At 42.5% G+C, this 27,986-nt stretch overlaps 1 protein-coding gene across 1 annotated transcript in view; it reads right to left on the bottom strand.

Moving 5' to 3' along the window:
* Positions 1-7,286: 7,286 nt before the first annotated feature.
* The window catches only part of ndufs4 (NADH:ubiquinone oxidoreductase subunit S4), a 118,118-nt gene continuing 97,418 nt past the window's right edge, over positions 7,287-27,986 (bottom strand). The window contains exons 3-5 of the mRNA XM_033030819.1: positions 21,936-22,108; positions 8,622-8,695; positions 7,287-7,489 (exon numbers count right to left, since the gene is read on the bottom strand). Of these exons, the coding sequence (XP_032886710.1) occupies positions 7,386-7,489; positions 8,622-8,695; positions 21,936-22,108 (351 nt within the window). The 3' untranslated portion in view covers positions 7,287-7,385. The remainder of the gene's footprint in view (positions 7,490-8,621; positions 8,696-21,935; positions 22,109-27,986) is intronic.

Here is a 27,986-nt window from a genome sequence, read left to right on the forward strand (position 1 = left end):
CATATGACAATAACTAAACTAAACTTAATTTTTGTCCACTGAAGAAATGGCAAACAAGTTGGTACAGTGTGTTTCCTGCAATATGTGGGAAGTCAGGGACACCGCTGGTGCTTCTGGAAACTACACCTGCAAAAATTGTGTCCAGGTGCGACTCCTGAATAAATGTTGGGGAACTGGAGGAGCAGTTAGATGACCTCAGGGCCATCTGGGAAAATGAGAGTTTCATGGACAAGACCTTCAGTGAAGTTGTCACACCAAGGATACAGGTAAAGCGAAGGTGGGGGTGTCTATGAGAAAGAGGAGTAAACGTGGTGCAGGAGACCGCGGTGGCTGTACCTACTGAAAACAGGTACACGCTCTTGGGAGCGGACGACACGACAAGATTGAGTGGTAGCCAGGGCTGTGATTCCAACCCTGGTGATGAGGCTCAACGGGGAAGAATGACGTCAGGCAGAGCCTTAGTGATGGGAGACTCCATCGTCAGAGGGGCAGACAGGAGATTCATCGGCAGCAGGCGAGACTCCAGGATGGTGTGTTGCCTCCCTGGTGCCAGGGTCCAGGACATCCCGGAGCAGCTGCACGACATCCTCAAGAGTGAGGGGGAGCAGCCGGAGGTTGTTGTGCATGTTGGTACAAATGATATAGGTCAGAAGAGGAAGGAGGTTCTGCAACAGAATTTACAGAATTGGGTAGAAAACTGAAAAGCAGGACCTGCAGGGTAGTGATCTCAGGATTGCTTCCAGAACCTCGTGCTAGTGAAGGTAAGAATAGGAAGATAGGGCAAATTAATGTGTGGCTGAGGAGTGGGGGCAGGGATTCAGATTTCTGGATCATTGGGATCTCATCCGGGGTAGGGGTGACCTGTTTAAAAGGGACGGGTTGCACCTAAACTGGAAGAAAACCAACATCCTTGCGGGAAGGTTTGCTAATGCTACACAGGAGGGTTTAAACTAGATTGGCAGGGGGTGGGATCTCGTACAGGACAGAGGCAAGTGAGAGGCTAGACGTTGGTATGGAGGGTGGTGTGGGAAAGGTTAGTGGACAGAATAGGCAGGTGAAAGGCGGAGAGCGAGGAAGGAGAGTTGGTTTAAACTACACGTATATTAGTGCAAGGGGCCTGACGGGTAATAATAATAATAATATATCTTTTATTGTCATTGCACGTCAGTGCAACGAGATTTAGTGTGCAGCTCCACTGATGTACAAGAAAGGTAAATAAATACAATACATAAATAAGCAAGCTGAATTGATTGACGTGACCATCTGAGGGAGACTGTCCAAAGGGAGTGGGTGGGGGGGCACTCATTAGGGCCGGTTCAGAGCCGCTATAGCTCTTGGGATAAAACTGTTCCTGAGTCTAGAGGTTCGGGCGTAGAAGGCCTTGTAACGTCTGCCGGAGGGAAGTAGTTGAAACAGACCGTGGCAGGGGTGTGATGAGTCCTTATGGATGCTGAGGGCCTTCCTGAGGCACCGCGTGTGGTAGATGCCCTCCAAGGCTGGTAGCTCTGTCCCGATGATCCGCTGCGCTCTGTTGACGACGCGCTGAAGAGCTCTCCTCTCTGCCTCCGTGCAGCTGAGATAAGCTTAGGGTTTGGATAGGTACGGGTGACTGTGATGTTGTAGCCATGACCGAAACCTGGTTAAGGGACGGGCAGGACTGGCAGCTCAATGTTCCGAGTTACCGGAGCTTCAGGAGAGACAGGGATGAGGGAAAAAGAGGAGGGGGGTTGCATTGTTGGTTAAGGAGGATGTCATGGCTGTGTTCAGAGGTGACATTACGGACGGTTCGTCTAGTGAGGCTATATGGGTGGAGCTGAGGAACAAGAAAGAGATGATCACATTGTTGGGGGTGTACTGCAGACCCCTGAATAGTCAACGGGAATTAGAAGAACAAATGTGCCAGGAGATTACAGACAGCTGCAGGTCAAATACAGTTGTTGTAGTAGGGGATTTTAACTTTCCCAATATAGACTGGGAAAAGCATAGCGTGAAGGGTTTAGATGGGGTGCAATTCCTCAAAAGTCTTTAGTAGAGTTTTCTTAAGCAGGATGTGGACGCCCCCACATGTGAGAGGGCAACACTGGATCTAGTATTGGGAAATTGGGAAAGGCAAGTTAATGAAGTGTGTGTGGAGGAGCCTTTTGGGACCAGTGACCACAGTTCGATTAGGTTTAAGATAGTTATGGATAGGGACAGAGAGGATCCACATGTTGAAATGCACAACAGGGTAAGGCCAACTTTGAGGGTATGAGAGAAGATCTCGCTCAAGTTGACATGAGCAGGTTATTAGAGGGGAAAGGAACATTGGCCAAGTGGGATGTTTTTAAAAGTGTACTCAAGAAAGCTCAGGGTGTGTAATTCTCGTTTAGAGTGAAGGGCAAAGCAGGCAAACATAAGGAAGCTTGGCTGACGAGGGAAATTGAGACATTAGTCAAAAACAAGAAGGATGTATGGGACCGGTATAGGCAGCTGGGATCAAGTGCATCCCTGGAGGAATTTCAGGAACTAAGGAGTAAACTAAAAAAGGAAATCAGAAGAACAAAAAGGGGCCAGGAGATAGCTCTGGCGGGTAGCATTAAGGACAATCCCAAAAGATTTTATAAATACATAAGGGGGGAAAGGGTAACTAGAGAGTGGGACCTCTCAGGAATCAAAACGGTCACCTCTGTGTGGAGCCACAGGAGATGGGCAAGGTCCTAAATTAGTATTTCTCCACTGCATTTACCGAAGAGAAAGACAGTAGGATGGAGGAAATTGGAGCAGTCACTGGAAGTGTCTTGAGAGCAGTCAGGGTTACTGTTGAAGAAGTACTGAAGATACTGTCGTGTTTCAAGGTAGACAAATCTCCAGGGCCTGATCTGATATATACGAGGACATTGCGGGAAACTAGAGTGGAAATTGCGGGAGCCCTGGTTGAAATTTACGAGTAGTCCTTAAACCCAGGAGAGGTGCCGGAAGACTGGAGGGTGGCAAATGTTGTGCCTCTTTTCAAGAAGGGCTGCTGGGAAAATGCTGGGAACTATAGGCCGGTGACAACATCTGTAGTTGGTAAGTTACTGGAGAGTATTCTGAGGGATAGTTTATACAGGCATTTGGTTGGGCAAGAGCTGATTATGGATAGTCAGCATGGTTTTGTAAGTGGGAGGTTGTGTCTCACAAAGACGTGACCAAAAAGGTCAATATGGGCAGAACTGTAGATGTTGTGTAAATTGACTTCAGTGAGGCATTCGACAAGGTTCCGCATGGTAGGCTGCTCTGGAAGGTTAGATCGCATGGAATCCACAGAGAGATAGCTGAATGGATAGCAAATTCGCTCCATGGAAGGAAGCAGAGAGTAATGGTGAAAGGTTGCTTCTCAGACTGGATGCCTGTGATTAGTGGTGTGCCTCAGGGTTTGGTGCTGGGTCCGTTACTGTTTTTGATCTACATGAATGATTTGGATGAGAACATACAGGGCAAGATTAGGAAGTTTGCTGATGATACAAAAATTAGTCGTTTTGCAGATCGTGAAGATGGTTGTGAACGATTGCAGCAGGATCTGGATCATTGGCCAGGTGGGTGGAGGAATGATTGATGGAATTTAATACAGAGAAGTGTGAGGTTTTGCATTTTTGGACATCGAGCAAGGGCAGGACCTACACAGTAAATGGCAGTCCTCTGTATAGTGTTGTAAAGAGGGATCTCAGAGTACAGGTGCATAGTTCCTTGAAGGTCGAGTCGCAGGTAGACAAGGTGGGCAAAAAGGCTTTCGGCACTTTGGCCTTCATCAGTCAAAGTATTGAGTATAGAAGTTGGGAGGTCATGTTGCAGTTGTATAAGACGTTGGTGAGACCACAGTTAGAATATTATGTTCCGTTCTGGACATCATGTTATAGGAAAGATATTGTCAATCTTGACAGGGTTCAGAAAAGATTTAAGAGGATGTTGCCAGGACCAGAGGGTGTGAGCTATAAGGGGAGCTTGAGTAGGCTGGATCTCTATTGCATGGATCGCAGGAGGATGAGGTATACCTCTTATTGAGGTATGCAAAATCATGAGAGGAATAGATCGCGTAGATTCAGTGTATTTCTCAGAGTAGGGGAATCGAGGACATAGGTCAATGTGAAGGGCAAATGATTTAATAGTAATCTGAGGGGTATCTTTTTCACACATAGGAAGGTGGGTGTATGGAACAAACTGTCAGAGGAGGTAGTTGAGGCTGCGACTCTCCTATCGTTTAAGAAACAGTTAGACAGGCACATGGTAGGACAGGTTTGGAGGGATATGGACCAAGCGCAGGCAAGTGGGACTAGTGTTGCTGGGACATTGTTGGCCGGTGTGGGCAAGTTGGGCCGAAGGGCCTGTTTCCACACTGTATCACTCTATGTATCTATGACCAAGCCCTCTTTCAACCACAGGTCATCTGCTGTTTATAAGGTGATCCATTCCACTCATTTTGCATTCCACAATTCTAACTCCAAGGCTGTCTTTTTATCAATCACATGCCATAAACCTAAGCATACTATATCTATAATCGGATTCCTGCAAATTCAGTTAACCTGTCTTATTCAGTTCTTGCTGACCCATTACTTCTTGATATTTGACACTGATTTCATAGGTCAATGTTTCAAATTTTAAAAGGTCATACTTCAAAGTCCTTGTCCTTTCATCTCTACATCCACACCCTACACCCCCCCCCCCCCCCCCCCCCTTTTGCCTCATTGCTCTATCACTGCCTTCAACCATTTGAGCTTAGTCCTGAAATTCTCTTGGTAATCTATCCCAGTATGTCATAGAAGCAGAGAAACAGGCTATTCAGCCCAACTAATCTGTGCTAACCAAGATGCCCATCCAGGTTTAGCTCCATTCGATTTTGGGACCTTATGACTCAAATTATGGCCATCCCATTCCAATATCACCACCTGAAAAATTTCCTTCTGATATTTTTGACAGTCACTTTATTCCAACCATATAGTTATCATGTCATGCAAATTGTAATATACATCTGTTCATTTTTTATTGTTAATAGCCATTTGTCTAAAAACGTATTAATTTGAACTGTTATATCAACAGAGTTTCTCATCCAATTAAACCAGTATGGAAATTAATAGAATTATGGTAGACACAAAATGCTGTTGTAACTCAGCAGGTCAGGCACTGTCTCTGCAGAAAAAGGGTGGGTGATGTTTTGTGTCGGAACCCTTCTGTAGACTCAAGAAGGATGGCTCCAGATGCATTCTTACCCAAAACGTCACCCATCCTTTTCCCCAGAGATGCAGCCTGACCCGCTGAGTTAATCGAGCACTTTGTGTCTATCTTCGACGTGAACCTGCATCTGCAGTTCCTTCCTACACAATATGGTTTTGGGTAATAGCTTACTACAGTGCCCTCCATAATGTTTGGAATAAAGACCCATCATTTATTTATTTGCCTCAGTACTCCACAATTTGAGATTTGTAATAGACAAAATCACATGTGGTTAAAGTGCATATTGTCAGATTTTATTAAAGGGTATTTTTCATACATTTTGGTTTCACCATGTAGAAATTACAGCTGTATGTATACATAGTCCCCCCATTTTAGGGCGCCATACTGTTTGGGACACATGGCTTCACGGGTGTTTGTAATTGCTCAGATTTGTTTAATTGCCTCCTTAATGCAGGTATAAGAGAGCTCTCAGCACCTCGTCTTTCCTCTAGTCTTTCCGTCACCTTCGGGAACTTTTATTGCTCTATCAACATGAGGCCCAAAGTGCCAATGAAGCCAAGCCAAGTGTCAAAGAAGCCATTACGAGACTGAGAAACAAGAATAAACTGTTAAGAGACATCAGCCAAACTGTTAGAGACATCAGCCAAACCTTAGGCTTAACAAAATCAACTGTTTGGAACATCAACAACAAGAAAGAGTCAAGTCAATTTTATTTCAATAGCACATTTAAAAACATCTCTCGTTAACCAAAGTGCTTTACATCAGTGCAGGTACTAATGTACTATATACAATGGTACATAGATCTAACAATACAAACATAAATACATACAGCGCTCCCTCAGAGGACCTCAAGAAACGCTTGTGAAAAGAAATCGGTTTTAAGTCTAGACTTAAAGGAGTCGATGGAGGGGGCAGTTCTGACGAGGAGGGATGCTGTTCCACAGAATGGTGGGTTAGCAGATTTTTGATATAGGTGGGGCAGGGGGGGATTAGTAAGCACTGGTGAGCTTACTAATCGCAAAGGGACTGACCTCCATAGCTGATGACAGAATAATTCTCTCTATGATAAGAAAAATCCCCAAACACCTGTCCGACAGATCAGAAACACTCTTCGGGTGTGGATTTGACGATGACCATTGTCTGCAGACTTTTCTTTATTAGAGATAATTCTTCTGTCATCAGCTGTGGAGATCTTCCTTGGCCTGCCAGCCCCTTTGCGATTCGTAAGCTCACCAGTGCTCTCTTTCTTCTTAATGATGTTCCAAACAGTTGAATTTCGTAAGCCTAAGGTTTGGCTGATGTCTCTGTATTCTTGTTTCTTGGTTTCATAATGGCTTCTTTGACTTTCATAGGCACAACTTTGATCCTCATGTTGATAAACAGCAATAAATGTTTCCAAAGGTGATGGACAGACTGGAGGAAAGACAAGGTGCTGGGAACTCTCCTGCACCTGCACGAAGAAGGCATTTAAACACACCTGAGTAATTACAAACACCTGTGAAGCCATGTGTCCCAAACATTATGGTGCCCTGAAATGGAGGGACCATGTATAAACACAGCTGTAATTTGTACATTGTGAAACGAAAATGTATACCTTTTTAATAAAATCTGATAATGTGCACTTTAACCACATATGATTTTGTCTATTACAATTCTCAAATTGTGGAGGCAAATAAATAAATGACGGGTCTTTGTCCCAAACATTATGGAGGGCAAACACAAAATGCTGGAGTAACTCTGGAGAGAAGGAATGGGCGACGTTTCGGGTTGAGACCCTTCTTCAGACTGATGGTTTTTCTGATCTGTATGGATAGCATGCAAAACAAAGATTTTCACTGTACTTCAGTACACGTGACAATAATAAACCTAAACCTATATTTATGTGATCACTTCTTGGGTGGACCAGTCCAGTTTTTTAGGGTCATTATTTCATAGATAAAAAAAGCAAGGAATAAATCTTGGTCGGTTCATTGAATGCTCATCGATGAGTACAGATACACATATTATATGGTCTACATCCCCTTGAGAGCCAGAAAAGGGATAGAAAGAAATTGAGACAATGGAAAATGCACATTTATATTTAATAAAAGATGCAAAAATAAGCTGTTGGTCATATTTATTAAGAGATTATTCATAAGAACAATAATTACAACAGTTGCTTTTGTTCTTAGTCAAATGTACATTTGTGATGTTGTCAGTTATTTGGTAGATATTCTTGTCCTTCTGTTCCAAGCGAAGTTTGCACCGTACGACTTTGGTCTGGTCGCCTTTACCTCCTTTTCCTCCACTTCATATCTCCAACCTTTCAAGACGTAGAAAATTTTAACTTATTCATTTTTTGCTCCACAATGATCAGTGTTTCAAAATTGTAAAACTGGATGCATTTCAGAAAGTTTCACTTAACGAGTGAAAATAATTTAAGTTTCAAACAAAGTGAAAAATACCAAAGGCCTGCTTTGATTATTGCAGAATACAGAATTAGCAGAAAAATAAGAATACAGTATGCAGATAAACTTTCCAAAGAACATTACTGGTAAATGCAGCTGTTGTATTCACCATGTGCATGTGTAATACTTACAAAAGCAACAAAGAAACTGAAAGATGGGAACCAGCCATTTATTCCAATCATATCCTGATGCGTTTTATCTCTCACTGCCAGCAAACAGACTCTGAAGACATCAATCCATCATGTCACTATTATAACTCACATCTCCATTTCCTTTTCCAATTTACATCCAACCTAACAATTACCTATTAACATTGACGTATTTGTTACTTTTTATCCCTCCACTGTTTCAAATGATCAGGCTGACATCACTCTTGGATGATCAGAGATTTTCAACTATATCCTGGATGACTCAAAGCCAGAACTACAATCTGGTCCCTTTTCATTGACTCCATCCCTCCCACTAACAACATTTTGCAATAACGCAATTAAATTTAACTCCAAGTTGAGCTTCAGACATATCTGTTTCCTCACTGAGACTGTTTAATTACATCAACATTGCATTGGCCAACGCAACCCTTATCGCAGCTCTTCTGCTATAAAAACTCTTATTTATGCCTTCATTATCTCCAGTTAACCATTCCAACACCAACTGGCTGATTTCCCTCCATCTACTATTTAATAATCTAATATTTTACTGTCCATCTCATAACTCACCAGTGGGTGAGATGTGGCAGGGTCTGAGTCTGGGTCTTGAGAAGCAAACGTCATTGTTTTGGGAACATTAGAATATGATTATAAAAGAGTAATGCATTCTGTGATACAAACAAAAGTGGCAAATTTTTAACATTTTTTCATGCTGTTATCAATTTCATCCAAAATGACATGGTAATATAATTGTCAATGTGAAGCTGGAACTCAATCTATAATCATTATTAAACAGCAAATTTTAAATCCAATGCCCAGATTTGAAATAAAAGCAAATTACCATTCTTTTCCACAAAGGCAATTGCATCATCCTTACTGGTAAAAGTTAAAACGGCATTTGACAGTGGATCAGCTCTGAAACAAAAAAGAACGTTTACAACAAGTTAACTTTTATTTCATTAATTTACTTTTTATTATTACACTTCAATTTACACAAACCTGAAACAATTATTTAGAAGTGGGCAGTTACCCTAAAGAGATTGTGGGATGTATGATCACACTTATGTAATCAAAAGAAGGGAATGCAGCTGCTGGTTTACAGAAAAGGACACAAAACACAGGGTAACTTCAGATTTAAGTTATGTTTCAAAGATCCTGATGTGGACAAAGTTGCTATTCCTTGAACAAAACTGGGCTAATTCATTTGAATCTGACAGGATATATATCAAATATATCTGACAGGATCCTTGGTACTAAGGAAACATAGAAACATAGAAAATAGGTGCAGGAGTAGGCCATTCGGCCCTTCGAGGATGCACCGCCATTCAATATGATCATGGCTGATCATCCACCTCGGTATCCTGTACCTGCCTTCTCTCCATACCCCCTGATCCTTTTAGCCACATCTAACTCCCTCTTAAATATAGCCAATGAACTGGCCTCAACTACCTTCTGTGGCAGAGAATTCCACAGATTCACCACTCTCTGTGTGAAAAATGTTTTTCTCATCCTCTGTGTGTGAAAAATGTTTTTTTCATCGACTTCATCGGCATCAATTTAACCAGACAGAAATGCTTGACCCTAAAGATCAATTTTAATAGAAATTTTACATTATCTGCATTTGAATAATGATCGATTGGAGACTCATGAAATGCAGTGGAACAGTAAGAAGGGTCCCGAAACATCATCTGTCCATTCCCTGCAGATGCTGTCTTACCTCCAGCAGTTTGTTTATTGCTCACTTGTACCGTGCAAATGCTCAGTACTGAACTATAAACAAGAATATCCATTTCTAGGTATTCAGATGGGAGCGCCTTCCTCAAAATCATCAATCTCCTTTTTATTCAATACCTTTATCAGTAATTTGGCTAAAATCTGAAACAGACTGGGTGTGCAATAACTAGGAGTGCCAAAACAACCGAACATTTGGCTACGTAATTTATTTTATAAATGCCATTTCTTAAACAAAAAGCTTCCCATTCATTTTTCTATATTTCCCAATTTGATATACTTGGGTATTGGTGTTGTAAAAACAAAAATTCTTTGGTTCACAAATGTACAAGTTCTTGTAAATATACAGTGCCCTTCATAACGTTTGGGACAAAGACCTATCATTTATTTATTTGCCCCGGCACTCAACAATTTGAGATTTATAATAGAAAAAAATCACATGTGGTTAAAGTGCACATTGTCAGATTTTAATAAAGGCCATTTTTATACATTTTGGTTTTGCCATGTAGAAATTACAGCTGTGCTTATACTTAGTTCCCCACCCCACCCCCATTTCAGGGCACCACAATGTTTGGGACACAGCATTATCATGTAAATGAATGTTGTTGCATATACTTTGCATGCAATGACTGCTTGAAGTCTGTGATTCGTGGACATCACCAGTTGCTGGGTGTCTTCTCTGATTATGCTCTGCCAGGCCTGTATTGCAGCCATCTTTAGTTTATGCTTGTTTTGGGGATTAGTCCCCTTCAGTCTTCTCTTCAGCATATAAAAGGCATTCTCAATGGGGTTCAGATCGGGTGATTGACGACCACTCAAAAATTGACCATGTTTTAGCCGTGAAAAACTCCTTTGTTGCTTTAGCCGTATGTTTGGAATCATTGTCTTGCTTGCCAATGAACCGCGGGCCAATGAGTTTTGAGGCATTTGTTTGAACTTGAGCAGATAGGATGTGTCTATACACTTCAGAATTCATTATGCTACTACCATCCACAGTTGTATCATCAATGAAGATAAGTGAGCCAGTACCTTCAGCAGCCATACATGCACAGGCCATAACGCCCCCACCACCGTGTTTCACAGATGAGGTGGTATGATTTGGATCTTGGGCAGTTCCTTCTCTCCTCCATACTTTGCTCTTGCCATCACTCTGATATAAGTTAATCTTCGTCTCATCTGTCCACAAGATCTTTTTCCAGAACTGTGGTTGCTCTTTTATGTACTTCTTGGCAAACTGTAACCTGGCCAACTTATTTTTGCAGCTAACCAGTGCTTTGCATCTTGCAGTGAAGCCTCTCTATTTCTCTTCTTCTGTGGACAATGGTCATTGTCAAATCCACACCTGACTCTTGAAGAGTGTTTCTGATCTGTCAGACAGGTGTTTGTGGATTTTTCTTTATTATAGAGAGAATTCTTCTGTCATCAACTGTGGAGGTCTTCCTTGGCCTGCCAGTCCCTTTGTGATTAGCAAGCTCACCAGTGCTCTCTTTCTTCTTAATGATGTTCCAAACAGTTGATTTTGGTAAGCCTAAGGGTTGGCTGATGTCTCTAACAGTTTTATTCTTGTTTCTCAGTCTCATAATGGCTTCTTTGACTTTCATTGGCACAACTTTGGTCCTCATGTTGATAAACAGCAATAAAAGTTTCCAAAGGTGATGGAAAGGCTGGAGGAAAGACTAGGTGCTGAGAGCTCTCTTATACCTGCATTAAGGAGGCAATTAAACACACCTGAGTTATTACAAACACCCTTGAAGCCATGTGTCGCAAACATCTGGTGCCCTGAAATGGGACTATGTATAAACACAGCTGTAATTTCCATATGGTGAAACCAAAATGTATAAAAATAGCCTTTATTAAAATTTGACAATGTGCACTTAAACCACATGTAATTTTTTTCTATTACAAATCTCAAATTGTGGAGTACAGAGGCAAATAAATAAATGATGGATCTTTGTCCCAAACATTATGGAGGGTACTGTATAGTTCAATCATCTTCTAATAGTTATCCCGCGTGATCTTTCTTTCCAGGAATTGTACAGCTAATGATTGTCCACCCTGAACTTGCCTAACATGCACTCACAGCATGTAACTAACTGCCCAGATTGATTTTCTCCTCCCAAGATCAGGAGCAGTAAAATCAACTAACGCGGAGATGAAGTCAACCTCTGCTCCAATCTACAGGCTTCAGGTCTGCATACTGTACAGACTGAATCATGAGAATTTGAGCTTTGCTAACTAAAATTTGTTTCTGTAAATGTTATGTAATAATTGATGGAACCATTAGTTCTTTTGAAACAACTTTCAGATTAACCATTTTATAAAAATGTCTGAATTCCAGTTTTTTAAATTCCAGTCTGAAGGGTCTCAGCCCAAAACTTTGCCTGTTTCCCTCGCTCCATAGATGCTGCTGCACCCGCTGAGTTTCTCCAGCATTTGTGTCTACTTTTTTAAATGACATGTTTAGATGGTATAAATTTAAAAAATGTCTTGCTTCCACTAACAGACAATTCAAGGACTGCGGGAACATTGATTTAAGATGACAGACAAATAATGCAAGAGGGATGCGAGGAAAAACTGGTGTAAATGCTGAGTGGTTATGATCTAGCTGGGGGAAATTCGAAAGAGAAAAGATTTTCTCAACTAAAATGTCAATCCAAAATCTAATAAAAGCATTATTTTGTACCTTTGCATCACACTCTGAATTCATGCAGTTATACAGCACTTAGAAACAGAAACTTAGCCTGTCATTTCCATGTCAGGCAGTCATCAATTATCCATCTTTACTAATCCCATTTCACAGCACTTGTCTGGAACCTTCAATGTCGTGCCGATTCAAGTGCTCAACTACTTATGAGGATACCTACTTCCACACCCTCTCTGGCAGAGCTATCCAGCTACCAATAAACCCTTGGGTTATAAAGTCTTTCTCAGATCTCTGCTAAGGGAAAACGTTTCCTACTATGCCACTTGTAATTTTGTATACCTCAGTCTGATATCCTCTCAGCTTCTTCACAGCCTAATAATGGAAACACTCCATACTTGACAATATCCTGGTGAATATTATCTGCACTCTCTATTCTAATGACATCCCTCTTCTAGGCTATTGACTAGAATTGCACACAGAAATCTCCAGTTGTGATACAACCAGTGTTTTACAAAACTGTACCAGAACCTCACCTTGCTTATACTCTATGCCACAACAAACAAAGGGCTCATGTCCTGTACACTTCAGCTCCAGCTTTTCTACTGGTGCTGCCACCTTCAGGGATGCTCTAGCTTGTTCACTAAGGTCTCCCAGCTCCTCAATATTCACTCATGCTCTACCATTGATTATATTTGTTTTACCCTTCTTAGTTCTCCCATGATTTTGCACTCAGCAGGGATAAATTTCCTCTGCCTTTGCTATGCCCATTTTACTAAATTATCAATAACTTCCTGTAACAATAGACAATACACCATAGACAACAGGTGCAGGAGTAGTGTTGAAAAGGGAACTGCAGATGCTGGAATATCGAAGGTACACAAAATTGCTGGAGGAACTCAGCGGGTGCAGCAGCATCTATGGAGCGAAGGAAATAGGCGACGTTTCGGGCCGAAACCCCATTCGGCCCTTCGAACCAGCACCGCCATTCAATGTGATCATGGCTGATCATCCCCAATCAGTACCCCGTTCCTGCATTCTCCCCATATCCCCTGACTCCGCTATTTTTTAAGAGCCCTATCTAGCTCTCTCTTGAAAGCATCCAGAGAACCCGCCTCTACTGCCCTCTGAGGCAGCGAATTCCACAGACTCACCACTCTCTGTGGGGAAAAAGTGTTTCCTCGTCTCCGTTCTAAATGGCTAAATGAATATTAAACTGTGGCCCCTGGTTCTGGACTCCCCCAATATCAGGAACATGTTTCCTGCCTCTAGCGTGTCCAAGCCCTTAACAATCTTATATGTTTCAATGAGATATCCTCTCATCTTTCTAAACTCCAGAGTGTACAAGCCCAGCTGCTCCATTCTCTCAGCATATGACAGTCCCGCCATCCCGGGAATTAACCTTGTAAACCTACGCTGCACCTCAATAGCAAGAATGTCCTTCCTCAAATTAGGGGACCAAAACTACTCACAATACTCCAGGTGTGGTCTCACTAGGGCTCTGTACAACTGCAGGACCTCTTTGCTCCTATATTCAATTCCTCTTGTTATAAAGGCCAACATGCCATTCGTTTTCTTCACTGCCTGCTGTACCTGCATGCTTACTTTCATAGACTGATGTACAAGGACCCTCAGATCCTGTTGTACTTCCCCTTTTCCCAACTTGACGCCATTTAGATAGTAATCTGCCTTCCTGTTTTTACTACCAAAATGGATAACCTCACATTTATCCGCAATAAACTTCATCTGCCATGATTCTTCCCACTCCCCCAACCTGTTCAAGTCACCCTGCATTCTCATAGCATCTTCCTCACAGTTCACACTGCCACCCAGCTTTGTGTCATCTGCAAATTTTCTAATGTTACTTTGAATCCCTTCATCCAAATCATTGATGTATATTGTAAATAGCTGCGGTCCCAGCATCGAGCCTTGCAGTACCCCACTAGTCACTGCCTGTTATTCTGAAAGGGACCCGTTAATCCCTACTCTTTGTTTCCTATCTGCCAACCACTTTTCTATCCATGTCAGCACTCTACCCCCAATACCATGTGCCCTAATTTTGCCCACTAATCTCCTATGTGGGACCTTATCAAATGCTTTCTGAAAGTCCAGATACACTACATCCACTGGCTCTCCCTTGTCCATTTTCCTAGTTACTTCAAAAAATTCCAGAAGATTAGTCAAGCATGATTTCCCCTTCGTAAATCCATGCTGACTCGGACCGATCCTGTTACTGCTATCGAAATGTGCGGCTATCTCATCTTTTATAATTGACTCCAGCATCTTCCCCACCACCTAACTGGTCAGGCTAACTGGTCTATAATTCCCTGTTTTCTCTCTCCCGCCTTTCTTAAAAAGTGGGATAACATTAGCTACCCTCCAATCCACAGGAATTGATCCTGAGTCTATAGAACATTGGAAAATTATCACCAATGCATCCACGATTTCTAGAGCCACTTCCTTAAGTACCCTGGGATGCAGACCATCAGGAGAGGGTCCAGAGCAGGTTTACAAGGATGCTCCCGGGATGATTGGGTTAATGTATGATGAGCATTTGACGGCTCTGGACCTGTACTTGCTGGAGTTTAGAAGGTTGAGGACTTCAGTGAGAGTTAACAAATAGTGAAATGCCTAGATAGAGTGGACGTGAAGGCACAGTCTCAGAATACAAGGACGTACCTTTAGAAAGGAACTGTGGAGGAATTTTTACACATTCATTGCTACAGATGGCTGCTTAGGCCAAGTCATTGGGTATTTCTAAAGTTGAGATTGACAGGTTCTTGATTAGTAAGGGAGTTAAAGGAATGGGGAGAAGGCAGGTGAATGAGATTGAGTGGGAAGGATAGATAAGCCATGCTGGAATGATGGATTAGACGTGATGGGCCGAATGGCCTGATTTTGCTCCTATGTTTTGTGAATTTATGAACCCACTGAGTTCCCCCAGCACTGTGGGGTGTACAAAATCATGAGAGGAATAGACGCACAGTCTTTTGCCCAGAGTAGAGGAATCGAGAATCAGAGGACGTAGGTTTAAGCTGAGGAGGGAAAGATTTAATAGGAACCTGAAGGTTAATGTTTTCACACAAAGGGTGGTGGGTGTATGGAATGAGTTACCAGAGGAGGTAGTTAAGGCATCGACTTTTGCAAAGTTTAAGAAACAGTTAGACAGATACAAGAATAAGACAGGTTTATATAGAAACATAGCAAAAATATGTGCAGGAGTAGGCCATTTGGCCCTTTGAGCTACCAATGCCATTCAAAATGATCATGGCTGATCATCTAAAATCAGTACCCCATTCCTACTTTTTCCCCATATCCCTTGATTCCTTTAGCCCTAAGAGCTAAATCTAACTCTTGAAAACATCCAGTGAATTGGCCGCCACAGCCTACTGTGCCACAGATTCACAACTCTCCGGGTGAAAAAATGTTTCCTCATCTCAGTCCCAAATGGAGCTGCCAAGTTTTGTCAGAGCATTTCAGTTTTCTAGTACCTGAAAATTAGTATTTTGCTGAGGAAATCAGTATTTTTACGCGGTACCATTTTGCTGAAAAAAATGTTATTTTTTATGTGCAGTCATAGTCAAGTCACATTTATTTATATAGCACATTTTAAAAATAACTCTCGTTGGCCAGAGTGCTTTACATTTGTTATAAGAATAGTATAGACAAACAAACTACATACATATATACATATAACCCTCGCTCAGTGGACGTCAGGAAAGGCTTGGGAGTATAGATAAGATTTTAGTCTCGACTTAAAGGAGTCGATGGAGGGGGCAGTTCTGATGGGAAAGGGGATGCTGTTCCACAGTCTAGGAGCTGCAACCGCAAAGGCGCAGTCGCCCTAAGCTTATGCCTAGACCGCGGGATATTCAGCAGCCCCAAGTCGGCCAATCTGAGGGACCTGGAGGTGGAGTGGTGGGTAAGAAGACTTTTAATGTAGGAGGGGGCAAGCCCATTGAGGGCTTTGTAGACATAGAGGAGGGTCTTGAAATGTATACGGAACCGCACAGGGAGCCAATGGAGAGAGGCCAGAATCGGGGTGATGTGGTCCCGTTTTCGGGTGCCCGTCAGGAGTCTCGCTGCGGCGTTTTGGACCAGTTGCTGGCGGGATAGGGAAGATTGGCTGATGCCAGGGTAAAGAGAGTTGCAGTAATCTAGGCGGGAGGAGATAAATGTGTGGATGATCTTTTCGAGGTCATCAAAGTGGAGGAATTGTTTTATTTTAGCTATCGTCCGAAGCTGAAAGAAGCTAGCTTTTACCACGGCATTGACTTGTTTGTCAAATTTTAGTGCTGAGTCAAATATCACGCCAAGGTTTTTGACGTGAGGTTTGAGTGGTGGCGTAAGGCTTCCAAGACTGCCTGCTATCATTTTGATTGAGTCCGAGGGGCCGAGAAGGATGACCTCAGACTTACTCTCATTTAGTTGGAGGAAGTTCTGGGCCATCCAGCACTTTATATCCTCGAGGCAGTGGGTAAGGTTAAGTAGATTTGATTGGTTTTTGGGCTTCAGGGGGAGATAGAGTTGTGTATCGTCTGCGTAGCAATGGAAGGAAATGCCGTGCCTTCCAATTACTTGGCCTAAGGGGAGCATAGACAGGGAGAAGAGAATGGGGCCAAGGATGGAACCTTGTGGAACCCCACAGCAGAGATTAGCTGGGGAGGAGAAAGAGTTGCCTATGTTAGTCGAGAAACTCCTACCTTTGAGGTAAGAGATGAACCATCTCAGGACAGTGCCATCAATACCAACCCCGTACCGGAGACGGTCAATTAGGATGGTGTGGTCGACAGTGTCAAATGCTGCGCTGAGGTCAAGAAGGAGCAGGATTGCACAGTCGCCGGAGTCAACGGTGAGCAGTAGGTCATTATGTACCTTCAACAAGGCAGACTCTGTGCTTTGGTGAGCCCTGAAACCTGATTGGAAAGTTTCCAGGATAGTGTTTTGGTGAAGGTAAGGCATAAGTTGACTTAAAATTACCTTTTCAAGGGCTTTTGAGAGGAAAGGCAGTTTAGAAATGGGTCTGTAGTTGCTTGGCAAGGTGGGGTCGAGGTTAGGTTTTTTCAGGAGTGGTTGGACCACCGCATGCTTGAAGCAGGTAGGTACAGTGCCAGTGGCCAGAGAGCTGTTGAAGATGGCGAGGATGCTGGGACCGGCTGTTGTAATGACATCCTTTAGGAGGGCAGAGGGGACAGTGTCAAGGGGGCAGGTAGTAGGTTTCATGGTGGTCATCAGTTTTACAAGAGAGGGTAGAGTAATGAGTTGGAAACAATCTAATTTTGAAGATGTAAGAGTACAAGAATGCATAACTTTGTTACCAATTGACATGTCTTCTACGCTCCTTACTTGACAGTGCATTCATTGCCATCTCTTTGTATACTGCTGTTTGAATGGCTGCTTCCTGCTTTTAGCACCAGATGATGATGTAGAAGCAATTTTGGAAGCCTCTCTCTCTCTCTCCCTCCTTCCTCTTCCTCCTCCTCTCTCTCTCTCTCCACCTCCCTCCCTCCCACCCTTCCCCTCTTTCTCTCCTCCTTGTTTTCTCCCTCCCTCTTATTCCCTTCCTCCCTCTCTCCCTCTCCCTCTCCATCCCTCCCTCCACCCTCCCTCTCTCCTCCTTGAGCCCACCCACCATTCTGTAAAATCAAGGCCAATCCCAATGTAACTGCAATCCCACAGGTAATCTTTCACCACTAGGCTTATCCAGAATTCTACCACTGCCTGAAAAATAATCAAAGGCTCAACTACCACTGAGAAAGAGAATTCCAAAGACTCACTATTAGACGAGAATTTTCCTGAACAGTCTGTGACCCATAGCGCTGTGGCAATAGTGCTATGTAGAAAGCCCATAGCGCTATGTTTAAAGCCCATAGCGCTCCAGCTGGTAGCGCTATTTTTAGAACCCATAGCGCTGCAGCCGACAGCCCTTCGTTTAAATTCCCACGCGTTACACTGACAGCGCTCTGTTTAAACCTGGAGAGGGACAGGCAGCGACTCTGGAGAGAAGGAATGGGTGACGTTTCTGGTCGATACCCTTCTTCAGACCGAACTGAACTCAGTATTTAAAATCCGTATTTAACAACACAAAATTGTACATCCGTATTCTAATCGCATTTCCGTACAAAATAGTGAAAACCCGCACTACTTGGCAACTCGGCCTTACCCCTTATTCTTAAACTGTGACATCTGGTTCTGGACTCCCCCAACAACGGGACCATTTTCCCTGCAATCCTTTAAGATCCCCTCGCATCCTTCTAACTTCCACTGAAAACAGGGCCAGTCGACCCATTGTTTCATCATATGTCAGTCCCGCCATCCCGGGAATTAACCTGGTGAACCTACGCTGCACTTCCTCAATAGCAATAATGTCCTTCCTCAAATTAGGAGTCCAAAATTGCACACAATACCCCAGGTGCAGTCTCACCAAGGCTCTGTACAACTGCAGTAGGACCTCCTTGTTCTGAAACTCAAATCCTGTTGTGATGAAGGCCAACATGCCTTTAGCTTTCTTTACTGCCTGCTGCATGCTTACTAGCAGTGACTGATGTACAAGCACACCCAGGTCTCGTTGCACCTCCCCTTTTCCTAATCTGACAAAATTCAGATCAGCTGACTTCCTGTTCTTGCCACCAAAGTGGATAGCCTCACATTTATCCACATTATACTGCATCTGCCTATCATATCCAAGTCACCCTGCAGCCTCATAGCATCCTCATCGCAGCTCACACTGCCACCCAGCTTTGTGTCATCCGCAAACCTAGCGATGTCACATTTAATTCCCTCGTCTAAATCGTTAATATATATTGTAAATAACTGGGCTCCCAGCACCAAGCCTTGCGGCACCCCACTAGTCACTGCCTGCCATTCTGAAAAGGATCAGTTAATTCCTACTCTTTGCTTCCTGTCTGCCATCCAGTTCTCTATTCATGTCAATACCCTACCCCTAATACCATGTGCTCTAATTTTGCACACTAATCTCTTGTGTAGGACTTTGTCAAAGGCTTTTTTGAAAGTCCAGATACACCACATCCACTGGCGCTCTGCTCTCTCTTATCCATTCTACTTGTTACATCCTCAAAAAATTCCAGAAGATTAGTCAAGCATGATTTCCCCTTCATAAATCCATGCAGACTATAACCGATCCTGTCACTGCTTTCCACTGTTTGGAGGGATATGGGCAAAAAACAGGCAGGTGGGACTAGTGCAGATGGGACATGTTGTCGGTGTGGCCATTTGGGCCGTAGGGTCTATTTCTACGCTGTGTGACTCTATGACACTGCTTTTTGCTCCAACGTGGAACCTAATCAAAGATCTTTCTGAGGCCTATGTTGATAATATCAATTGTACAGCGCTCAACTCCGTCTACGCCGCATCTGTGCTCAAGATGAGATGTTCCATACCAGGGCATATGAGATGTCCTCATTCTTTCGGGAACGGGGGTTCCCCTCTTCCATCATAAATGAGGCCCTCACATGGATCTCCTCGGTATCCTCCAGCTCCGCTCTTGTTCCCTCTCCCCCCAGTCACACCAGGGACAGAGTCCCCCTAGTCCTCAACTTTCACCCCATCAGCTGTCGCATAAGCACATAATCCTGACATTTTTGCCACCTCCAACGGGCTCCCACCACTAGCCGCATCTTCTTATCTCCATCCCTTTCCGTAAAGACCTATCCCTATACCTCATCCCAACTCTGTTCAAGGATCCTGACAGTCCTTTATGTGAGGCAGTGGTTCACTTGTACCTTCAGCTACCTCATCTACTGTATCCGCTGTTCCAGGTGTGGACTCCTATATATCGGCGAGACCAAATGCAGGCTCGGCGATCGTTTCGCTGAACACAGTCCGCCTAGGCTTACACGATCTCCCGATTGCTAAACACTTTAACTTCCCCCTCACATTCCCACACTGACCTTTCGGTCCTGGGCCTCCTCCAATATCAGAGTGAGGTCCAGCACAAATTGGAAGAACAACACCTCATATTTAGCTTGGACAGCTGACAGCCCAGAGGTATGAGTATTATTTTTTTTAAACTTCAAGTAACACTTGCTTTCCCTCCTTCTCTCCGTTTCTCCCCCACCCTAGTTTTCCGACTACACTGTCCTTCTGATTAATTTTACTGATTGTATGCCTTCTTGTCACCTTCCCCTCAGCTAACAGTGCATCGCCATATCCACATTTCCTTATCGTCTGCTTTGATCTGTCCTTTTCACACCTTACCCTTCCATATCTCTAGTCTCCCTCTCAGTCTAAAGAAGGGTCTCCGAAACATCACCCATTCTTTATCTCCTGAGATGCTGCCTGTCCCACTGAGTTACTCCAGCATTTTCTGTCTTTCATCAACATTTGTCATCTCTGTGAAATTGGTCAGACAGGACCTTCCCCAAACAAATCCTTGCTGAGGGTCATTATTTAATGCCTGCCTTTCCAGTGTGTGTAGATTATACTATCCTTCAGATTTTTTTCGGATAACATACCTGCCACTAGAATCTCAAGCCTGATATCATTTACTCCTGCTGCCCATGATTAAAGATACTACATTTGGCACCTGACCTTTGTCTGGCAAAATTTTTTAAAATCTGTCAGAATCTGAGCAATCTCTTCCCTTGCGCCCCCCTCCCCAGAAGTCTGGGATACATCTTATCGGGCCACAAAGATTTATCCACCTTTAAGCCCCCTAAAATACTTCAGAACATTTTGGCCATAGTCCTCCTATTTACACTTTACAGACATGGGCTCAATTTCTTGGGATATGTTGATCATGAACAACCGCCCCTCTATTCATCACCAGCTTGGCAATTCAGCTAAAAACTTTGAACTGCACATTTCTTCACTGCTGCCAGCTGTGTTTTATTACAGATATATATGTTTGGTCGAGAGTGGGAGCTGAGGACATGGAAGATCAAAATGAAGTGAGAGGACATGTTGGGTCAGAGGAGGCAGAGTAAATAGGGGAGCTCAGAGGGGAGGAAGGGTGGGGTTGGCAATGGACCAGAACTGGGACAGGGGGCAGCTATACTAGGTGGGAAGCATTTTAAAAAGTTAAGTGGTACCAGCATTATCCAAATCCAAAAGGTTCCTAGACATTTGGATATCCACACAATACAATTTAAATACTTGTTTGTACTATGTTGCTTTTATTTATAATTATCTTGTTCTGTTTAATCATGTTGCCCTCAAAGTATAAAATACAAATCTGAGTATTAGTTTGCAACTTATTCCCCATTCTGCAATTATGTTTTAGTTTTATTTCTATACCTATGTATTTGGTGGCTCTCGGTATCCAATGTCCTTTGTATATGCTATTTTACCATTCATTACTGGCTGGCAGTCTTTGTAGTTGTACAAACTTGCTCAAAACTCATACTTCTGATTATGTTTTATTGTTTTCTGATTTGCTGAACATTTATTGATAAGCTCCTAATGGTTGCGAAGAACCATGAAACATATTACTTTAAAAGCAATAAATAATTGAAATTTGTTGCTGCTGACAGAATGTGCAGTGTGCAACATTTTTTTGTTGACAACTGGCCTGTTCTGAGGTAATCATTTACTAGATCCAAATTTCCAGGTTAAATAGGGTGAATGAAGTTTAGTTGAACCAAGACATTATTTAAACAGCAGATGTTTTCAACAAGCAGAGATAAGTGTCATAAATCATGTTAATACATGGTTCACAAAAAGATCATGCAATATATTTTGTTGGAAAACTGATTTCAGGGAAGAAATTGAACTCAAATTCATTTGAACTTCAAAATTTAACATATTATTAAAGACAACACTTACGTTGATGCCCAGCCCATTAAAGGATTTTCCCAGCGTTCTCTTGTATCAAACTCCATTTTCCAGAGCTTTGTGTTGTTTGCACCAGACTGCATTGCATTCCGTGCTGGAACAAAAATCCTCACTTTTCGTGTTTTTACTTGGTCTTCTGGAACGCCGGTTATGGGACTGATATCCTGGATGTCAGAAAATAAGATAGCAAATCACGAATTCCAAATACGTTGGTAGATTTTACTGTATGACCTCTTTCCAAAAGAGGATGCTGCATAACTCGACTACAAATGTGGTTTGTAAATCATTACACATCCAAAACAGTATGCAATAAATCTTTAGCTATCTTATCAGGAAAGTATGTGATAGTCCTGCTATCTGTGGTATTGTTTGAACATTTTTTCTACACATCAAATGAGCAGCAGCTGTGTTTTTCTCTGAACAACGCACGAGCCAATATCACCATAGTCACAGCCAACATTGTATTACTTCAAATTAGTTTTGAGTTCTGTTCCATGACATTTGGGCCTCCTATACTTTTACACCCTTTGTAGTGTTCATGTTTCAAAAACAAATAATCTGAGACTTTGGTGAACTATTTAGTGATTTTCCACTGTAGGCTATTGAAAAGATTAAACTATTTGTCAGATATTTCATTACCCCAATGTATTTAACATAGCCCTGATGAAGGAAATCAATACTTTTTTCAATTCTGGGACAAAACTGAATGGATAATTTAAGCAGCTCAGGAGCTCTAAATTGCTTCATACTTCATCACAAATTAGACCTGTCCTGGCATTGCTCGATGCTGGTCTTGAAAGCAAAATCAAATTTGTAACCCAAAATTCAGTCACGCAGCATTGAAACAGTCCCTTTAGTCCAACTTGTCCATGTCGAACAAGATACCACATCTACATTAATTCCACCTGCCTAAATGACTTTTAAGTGTTGTTATAGTACCTGCGTCAACTACCTCCTCTAGCAGCTCGTTCCATATACCTACCACCCTTTGTGTGTAGTGACCCTCTGGTTCCTATTAAAAACTTCCCCTTTCATCTTAAACCCATGTCCTCTGGGTTCTTGATTCTTGTTCTTAATTCCCCTATCCTGGGTAAAAGATACTGTGCATTCACCCTATCTATTTCCCTCATGATCTTACATACCTCTATATGATCACTCCTTATCCTCTTAAAGCGGCAAAGAATAAAGTCCCAGCCTGCCCAACCTCTCCCAAGAGCCCAGACCCTCAAATCCTGGCAAGATCCTCGCAAACCTTCCCTGCACTCTTTCCAGCTTAATAACATCCTTCCTACAGCAGGGTAACCAAAACTGATCACAATATTCCACATTCGGCCTCACTAACGTCTTGTACAACTGTAATATAACATCCTAACTTCTCTACTCAATACCCTGACTGATGAAGGCTAATGTACTAAAAGCCTTCTTATCTACCCATGACACAACTTTCAAGAACACATGTACCTGCACTCCCAGATTCCTCTGCTCTCTGACATTCCCCAGGACTCTGCCATTCACTGGGAGGTCCTGTCTTGGTTTGACTTCCCAAAATGCACCACCTCACACATATCTGCATTAAATCCCATTAACCATTCCTCAGCCCACTAGCCCAGTTGATCAAGATCCTGCTGTAACTTTTAATAATCTTTGTTCTCTACGATATCAGTCACTTTAGCACCATCTGCAAACCTACTAATCATGCCTTCGATATCCTCATCCAAATCATTTATATAAACCAGAAACAACAATGAGCCCAGCACCGAGCCCTGAGGCCTACCACTATTTATAGGCCTCCAGTCCAAAAAAAAACCTTCCACCATCACCCTCTGCTTCCTTCCATGGAGCCAATTCTCTATCTGGTCAGCTAGTTCTCCCTGGATCCCACACAATTTTAATCTTTCAGAGCAGCCTACAACATCTATGGCATTGCCCTCAACAACCTTTTTGGTTACTTCTTCAATAACTAAATCAGATTCATTGCACAAGATCTCCCACATACAAAACTATGCTGACTATCCTGTCTATCCAAATGTCTATCCACACGCATATATGCATATATACATCTTATCCCTCAGAATAGTCTACAGTAAAGGCAAGATAAAAAGAAGAGATCCCAATGGTTCAAAAATCTGAATTCTTGCCCCCTGCACCAATTCCTCACCCACACGTTCATCTGTCCTATTTTCCTGTTCCTACCCTCACTAGTAATGTGGCACCGGGAGTAATTAGGAGATCACGACCATGAATGTGCTGCTTTTTAAACTTTTGCCTGACTTCTTATAGTTTTGCAGACCTCATCCCTTTTCCTACTCGTGCCATTTGTTCCATCTTAAATCTATGCAATCAAGACAGTTCTCAAACACTGGAGCAGAGGGAGCGTTTCTTATAAGAAGAAGTGAACTGATACTAATTGCTTAGTCCAGAAAGATGCACGATAGATTATTAACCTTCAGCTACTGATTGAAAGGTACATTTTGCGAAGTAGCCTTTCACCAGCTTACAGGTGAAAGAGCATGTACAGTATAATGTTTCAATTAATGGACAGGTATCCAAAAGTCTGGAGACACACATTTGAATGCAACGACAGCAGCACTAGGAGGGGTGATGAGGAAGGGGGGGGGGGGGGGGAAGAGGGTGTGGGGGAAGAGTGTTAAATTCAGGTAATTAAATAACATCTGAAATTAAAAAGCTAATTTCAACAATGGTGACTTTAATGGGGTGATATTAAAACCCATAAAGGGCCTGTCCCACTGCGGGGACCAATTTGCTAGTTTAGAAGAGTTTGCCCTCGACTCATACTCGCAGCATGGTCGACACAAGGTCCTAGGAGGTCTTTGTAACTCTTCTTCATGCTCGAGAGTAGTCCCTGCTTACTCGAGGCCTCAGCTAGGTTGCGGCGTTTTTTTCAACATGCTGACGAGTAAAAAAAGATCTCCATGGAAAAAAAACAATATTTTTTTACTCGTAGGTTTAGTCGAGGTAGGTCATGGTAGGTCGTAATGCCATCGTAGATAGTCGAAGGCAATCGACGCTAATCAAAGGTAGTGAAAAAAAGGTAAGTAAACCGATGGGTAATGATAAATGCCCGTTAAACTTTATTAAAAGTTGTCTGGCTTCTTAAAAGTGTCTCCACTCCTTCTCCCCCCTTCTCTCCCCCCTACCCCTTCTCCGCGCTCTCTAAAGGGCTTACCGTTACTGCGTCAGCCGTCTTTTACCTTCCTTTTCATCGCGGTTGTGAATTTCAGACAGCGCTCCCCCGCTTTCCCTGGCCCCCGCCTTTGCGATGTATGTGTATGTGTCTGTGTGTGTCTGTCTGTGAGTGTGAGTGTGAGTGTGTGTGTGTGTGTGTGTGTGTGTGTGTGTGTGTGTGTGTGTGTGTGTGTGTGTGTGTGTGTGTGTGCGCGCAGACGGTCGATCCAGCTCTCGGTTTCATCGCTGATGGTCGATCCAGCTCGGGGTTTTTCAGGCGAGTGCCCTCGAGCTTGAAGGTCGAAGACAGTCGCTGAAAAGTCACGTTAGTGGGACAGGCCCTTTAGGTTCACTGATGTTTTACTGAGAAGAAAATGGGGCATTCTTACCCAGCCTATATATACACATCAAGTTCAACTATGTGATTGACTTTTAACTGCCCTTTAAAACGGCTCAGTGAGCAACCAAGATCAGGGAGCAATTAGATATGGACAATAACATGTTGGTCTGGCCAGGAACGTACTCATATCGTGAATAAGAAGAAAAAACGGGAAGCAACTGAGAGAAACGCAACTTTAGAATGATTGCAAAATAAACTCCTCTTTGTCCATATACTTTGCTGCTAAAACTAAATTAAGAATCTCTTGATGCAGGATGGGGATCTGTTAAATCCTGTGATCCACGGAGCTTATCGTGAAAGTTGTTCTTGCAGAGCAAATCAATTTAATCAATAAACAACCCAGGTTTAATCAATAAACAGTTTACTAATTTTGACAAATGTACAAAAATGCAGCTTAAAGTTTACAAGCCCGTGAGGATTTAATTACTGAACAAACAGCACCAATATTTTTGCATTGTTCCATTTTCAATTTGTATATAGCTTCAAAGAATATTTTTCCACTGATCTGCCATGTATAAACTTTTCATAGTTATAGATTAGGCAATGAAGTTTCAAATCAGTTCACTTGTCTTTGGTTTTCCCAGGAGGAATCAATGCCTGTTTGTCAATGAACAGCAATTGATAGAAGCACCAAATCATTAATGGAACTGATAACTCAGATTATTCACAGAACAATGCTTTCCTTTTGTGTAGGAAGGAACTGCAGATGCTGGTTTAAACCGAAGACAGACACAAAATGCTGGAGTAACTCAGCGGGACAGGCAGCATCTCTGGAGAGAAGGAATGGGTGACGTTTCGGTTCGAGACCCGTCAAATTAGTCTGAAGGGCCTTGACCCGAAACGCCACCCATTCGGTCCAGTGATGCTGCCTGTCTTGTTGAGTTACTCCAGCATTTTGTGTCTATCTAATGCTTTTCTTTTGATGGGGTACAAATAAGTTTCCTGACTCTCTGAAACTGACTTCCATCTGAATTAGAAATGACATTGTACACATCTATGGTCAGTTCCGATTTCATTTTTCAGTTCAATTAGCACAAAAACAGCAACATTCGTATTTTTTGTGATGTCAAGTAAACTATAAGATTATTAGCAGTGGTGCAATATGTAAGTATTTGCTAAACTATCTGTTAGGCCTTGCAAATGATATCATTTCAAAAGACGACCAACATTTCCATTATGTTATTATTAAACATCAAAAACAATATGTCAAGAACTGTCCCGTCCAGATAAGCAGCTCTCCTGAATGCTTTGATTTCTTGCTCTGTAATGCATTGGAGACATGTCGCCCATTTTGTAAAGAAGACAGTCAAGAAAGAAAAGACACAAAGTGGTGGCGTAACTCAGCCTGTCAGGCAGCAACTATGGAGAAAAAAGATTTTGGGTCAGGACCCTTCTTCAGACTAAAAATGAAGGAAGCTCGCAACCTGAAACGTCACCCATCCTTTTTCTCCAGAGCTGCCTGACCCACTGACTCCAGCACTTTGTGTCTATTTTTGGTATAAACCAATATCTGCAGTTCTTTGTTTCTACATGAAAAAAAGCCCTACTTAAAATTCTCTACAAATTAGTTGGAAATGGAAATAACATTTCCATTTCCAACTAATTTGTAGAGAATTTTAAGTAAATAACATTTCCATTTCTTAAATTTCTACAGGTGCACAGTAGTGGTTGCATCATTGTCTGGTTCGGCAACTTGAATGTCTGGGAGCGGAAAAGACTGCAAAAAGTTGTGAACACTACCTTGTTCATCACCGGCTCTGACCTCCCCACAATCGAAGGGATTTATCAGAGTTGCTGCCTCAAAAAGGCAGGCAACATCATCAGAGACCCACACCATCCTGGCCTCACACTCATTCTACCACTGCCATCGGGAAGAAGGCACAGGAGCCTGAAAACCGAAACGACCAGGTTCAGGAACAACTTCTTCCCTACAGCCATCAGGCTATTAAACACTACAACCTCATGTAGGCTCTGAACTACAATAGACTATTATTATTATTATTGTTGTACTACATATTCTGTTGTGCTGCAGCAAGTAAGAATTTCATTATTCTATCTGGGACATATGACAATAAAACACTCTTGACTCTTGATCCAACAATGTAACCAGACTGACAGCTGAAAGGTTTACCATAGGCAGACTAACTCTGCACAGATAAAACATAAGGATAACACCTTCGCATTGGTGTTTAATAATATGTGGCAGTCAAAGGGAAAAGTAGAACTCCCAAGCAGTTAATTCTTGTGCACAGCTTTAAAACTGATACATGTTGGCTGGCTTGACAAACATTAAAGAACGTTTAAAATGGACTCATGTCTGTCAAATACGGCTGGAGCATAATGAAAGTAAGCACCATTAAAAATGAACCAGTGAATAGTTCATACATTTCCCACTATCCATGTCTGACTCAAGGGTAACTAACTCCATATAAAATTAAATCCTGCTCAAGGCAAGA

Source organism: Amblyraja radiata, chromosome 1, assembly GCF_010909765.2.
Source record: "Amblyraja radiata isolate CabotCenter1 chromosome 1, sAmbRad1.1.pri, whole genome shotgun sequence".
Lineage (NCBI taxonomy): Eukaryota > Metazoa > Chordata > Chondrichthyes > Rajiformes > Rajidae > Amblyraja > Amblyraja radiata.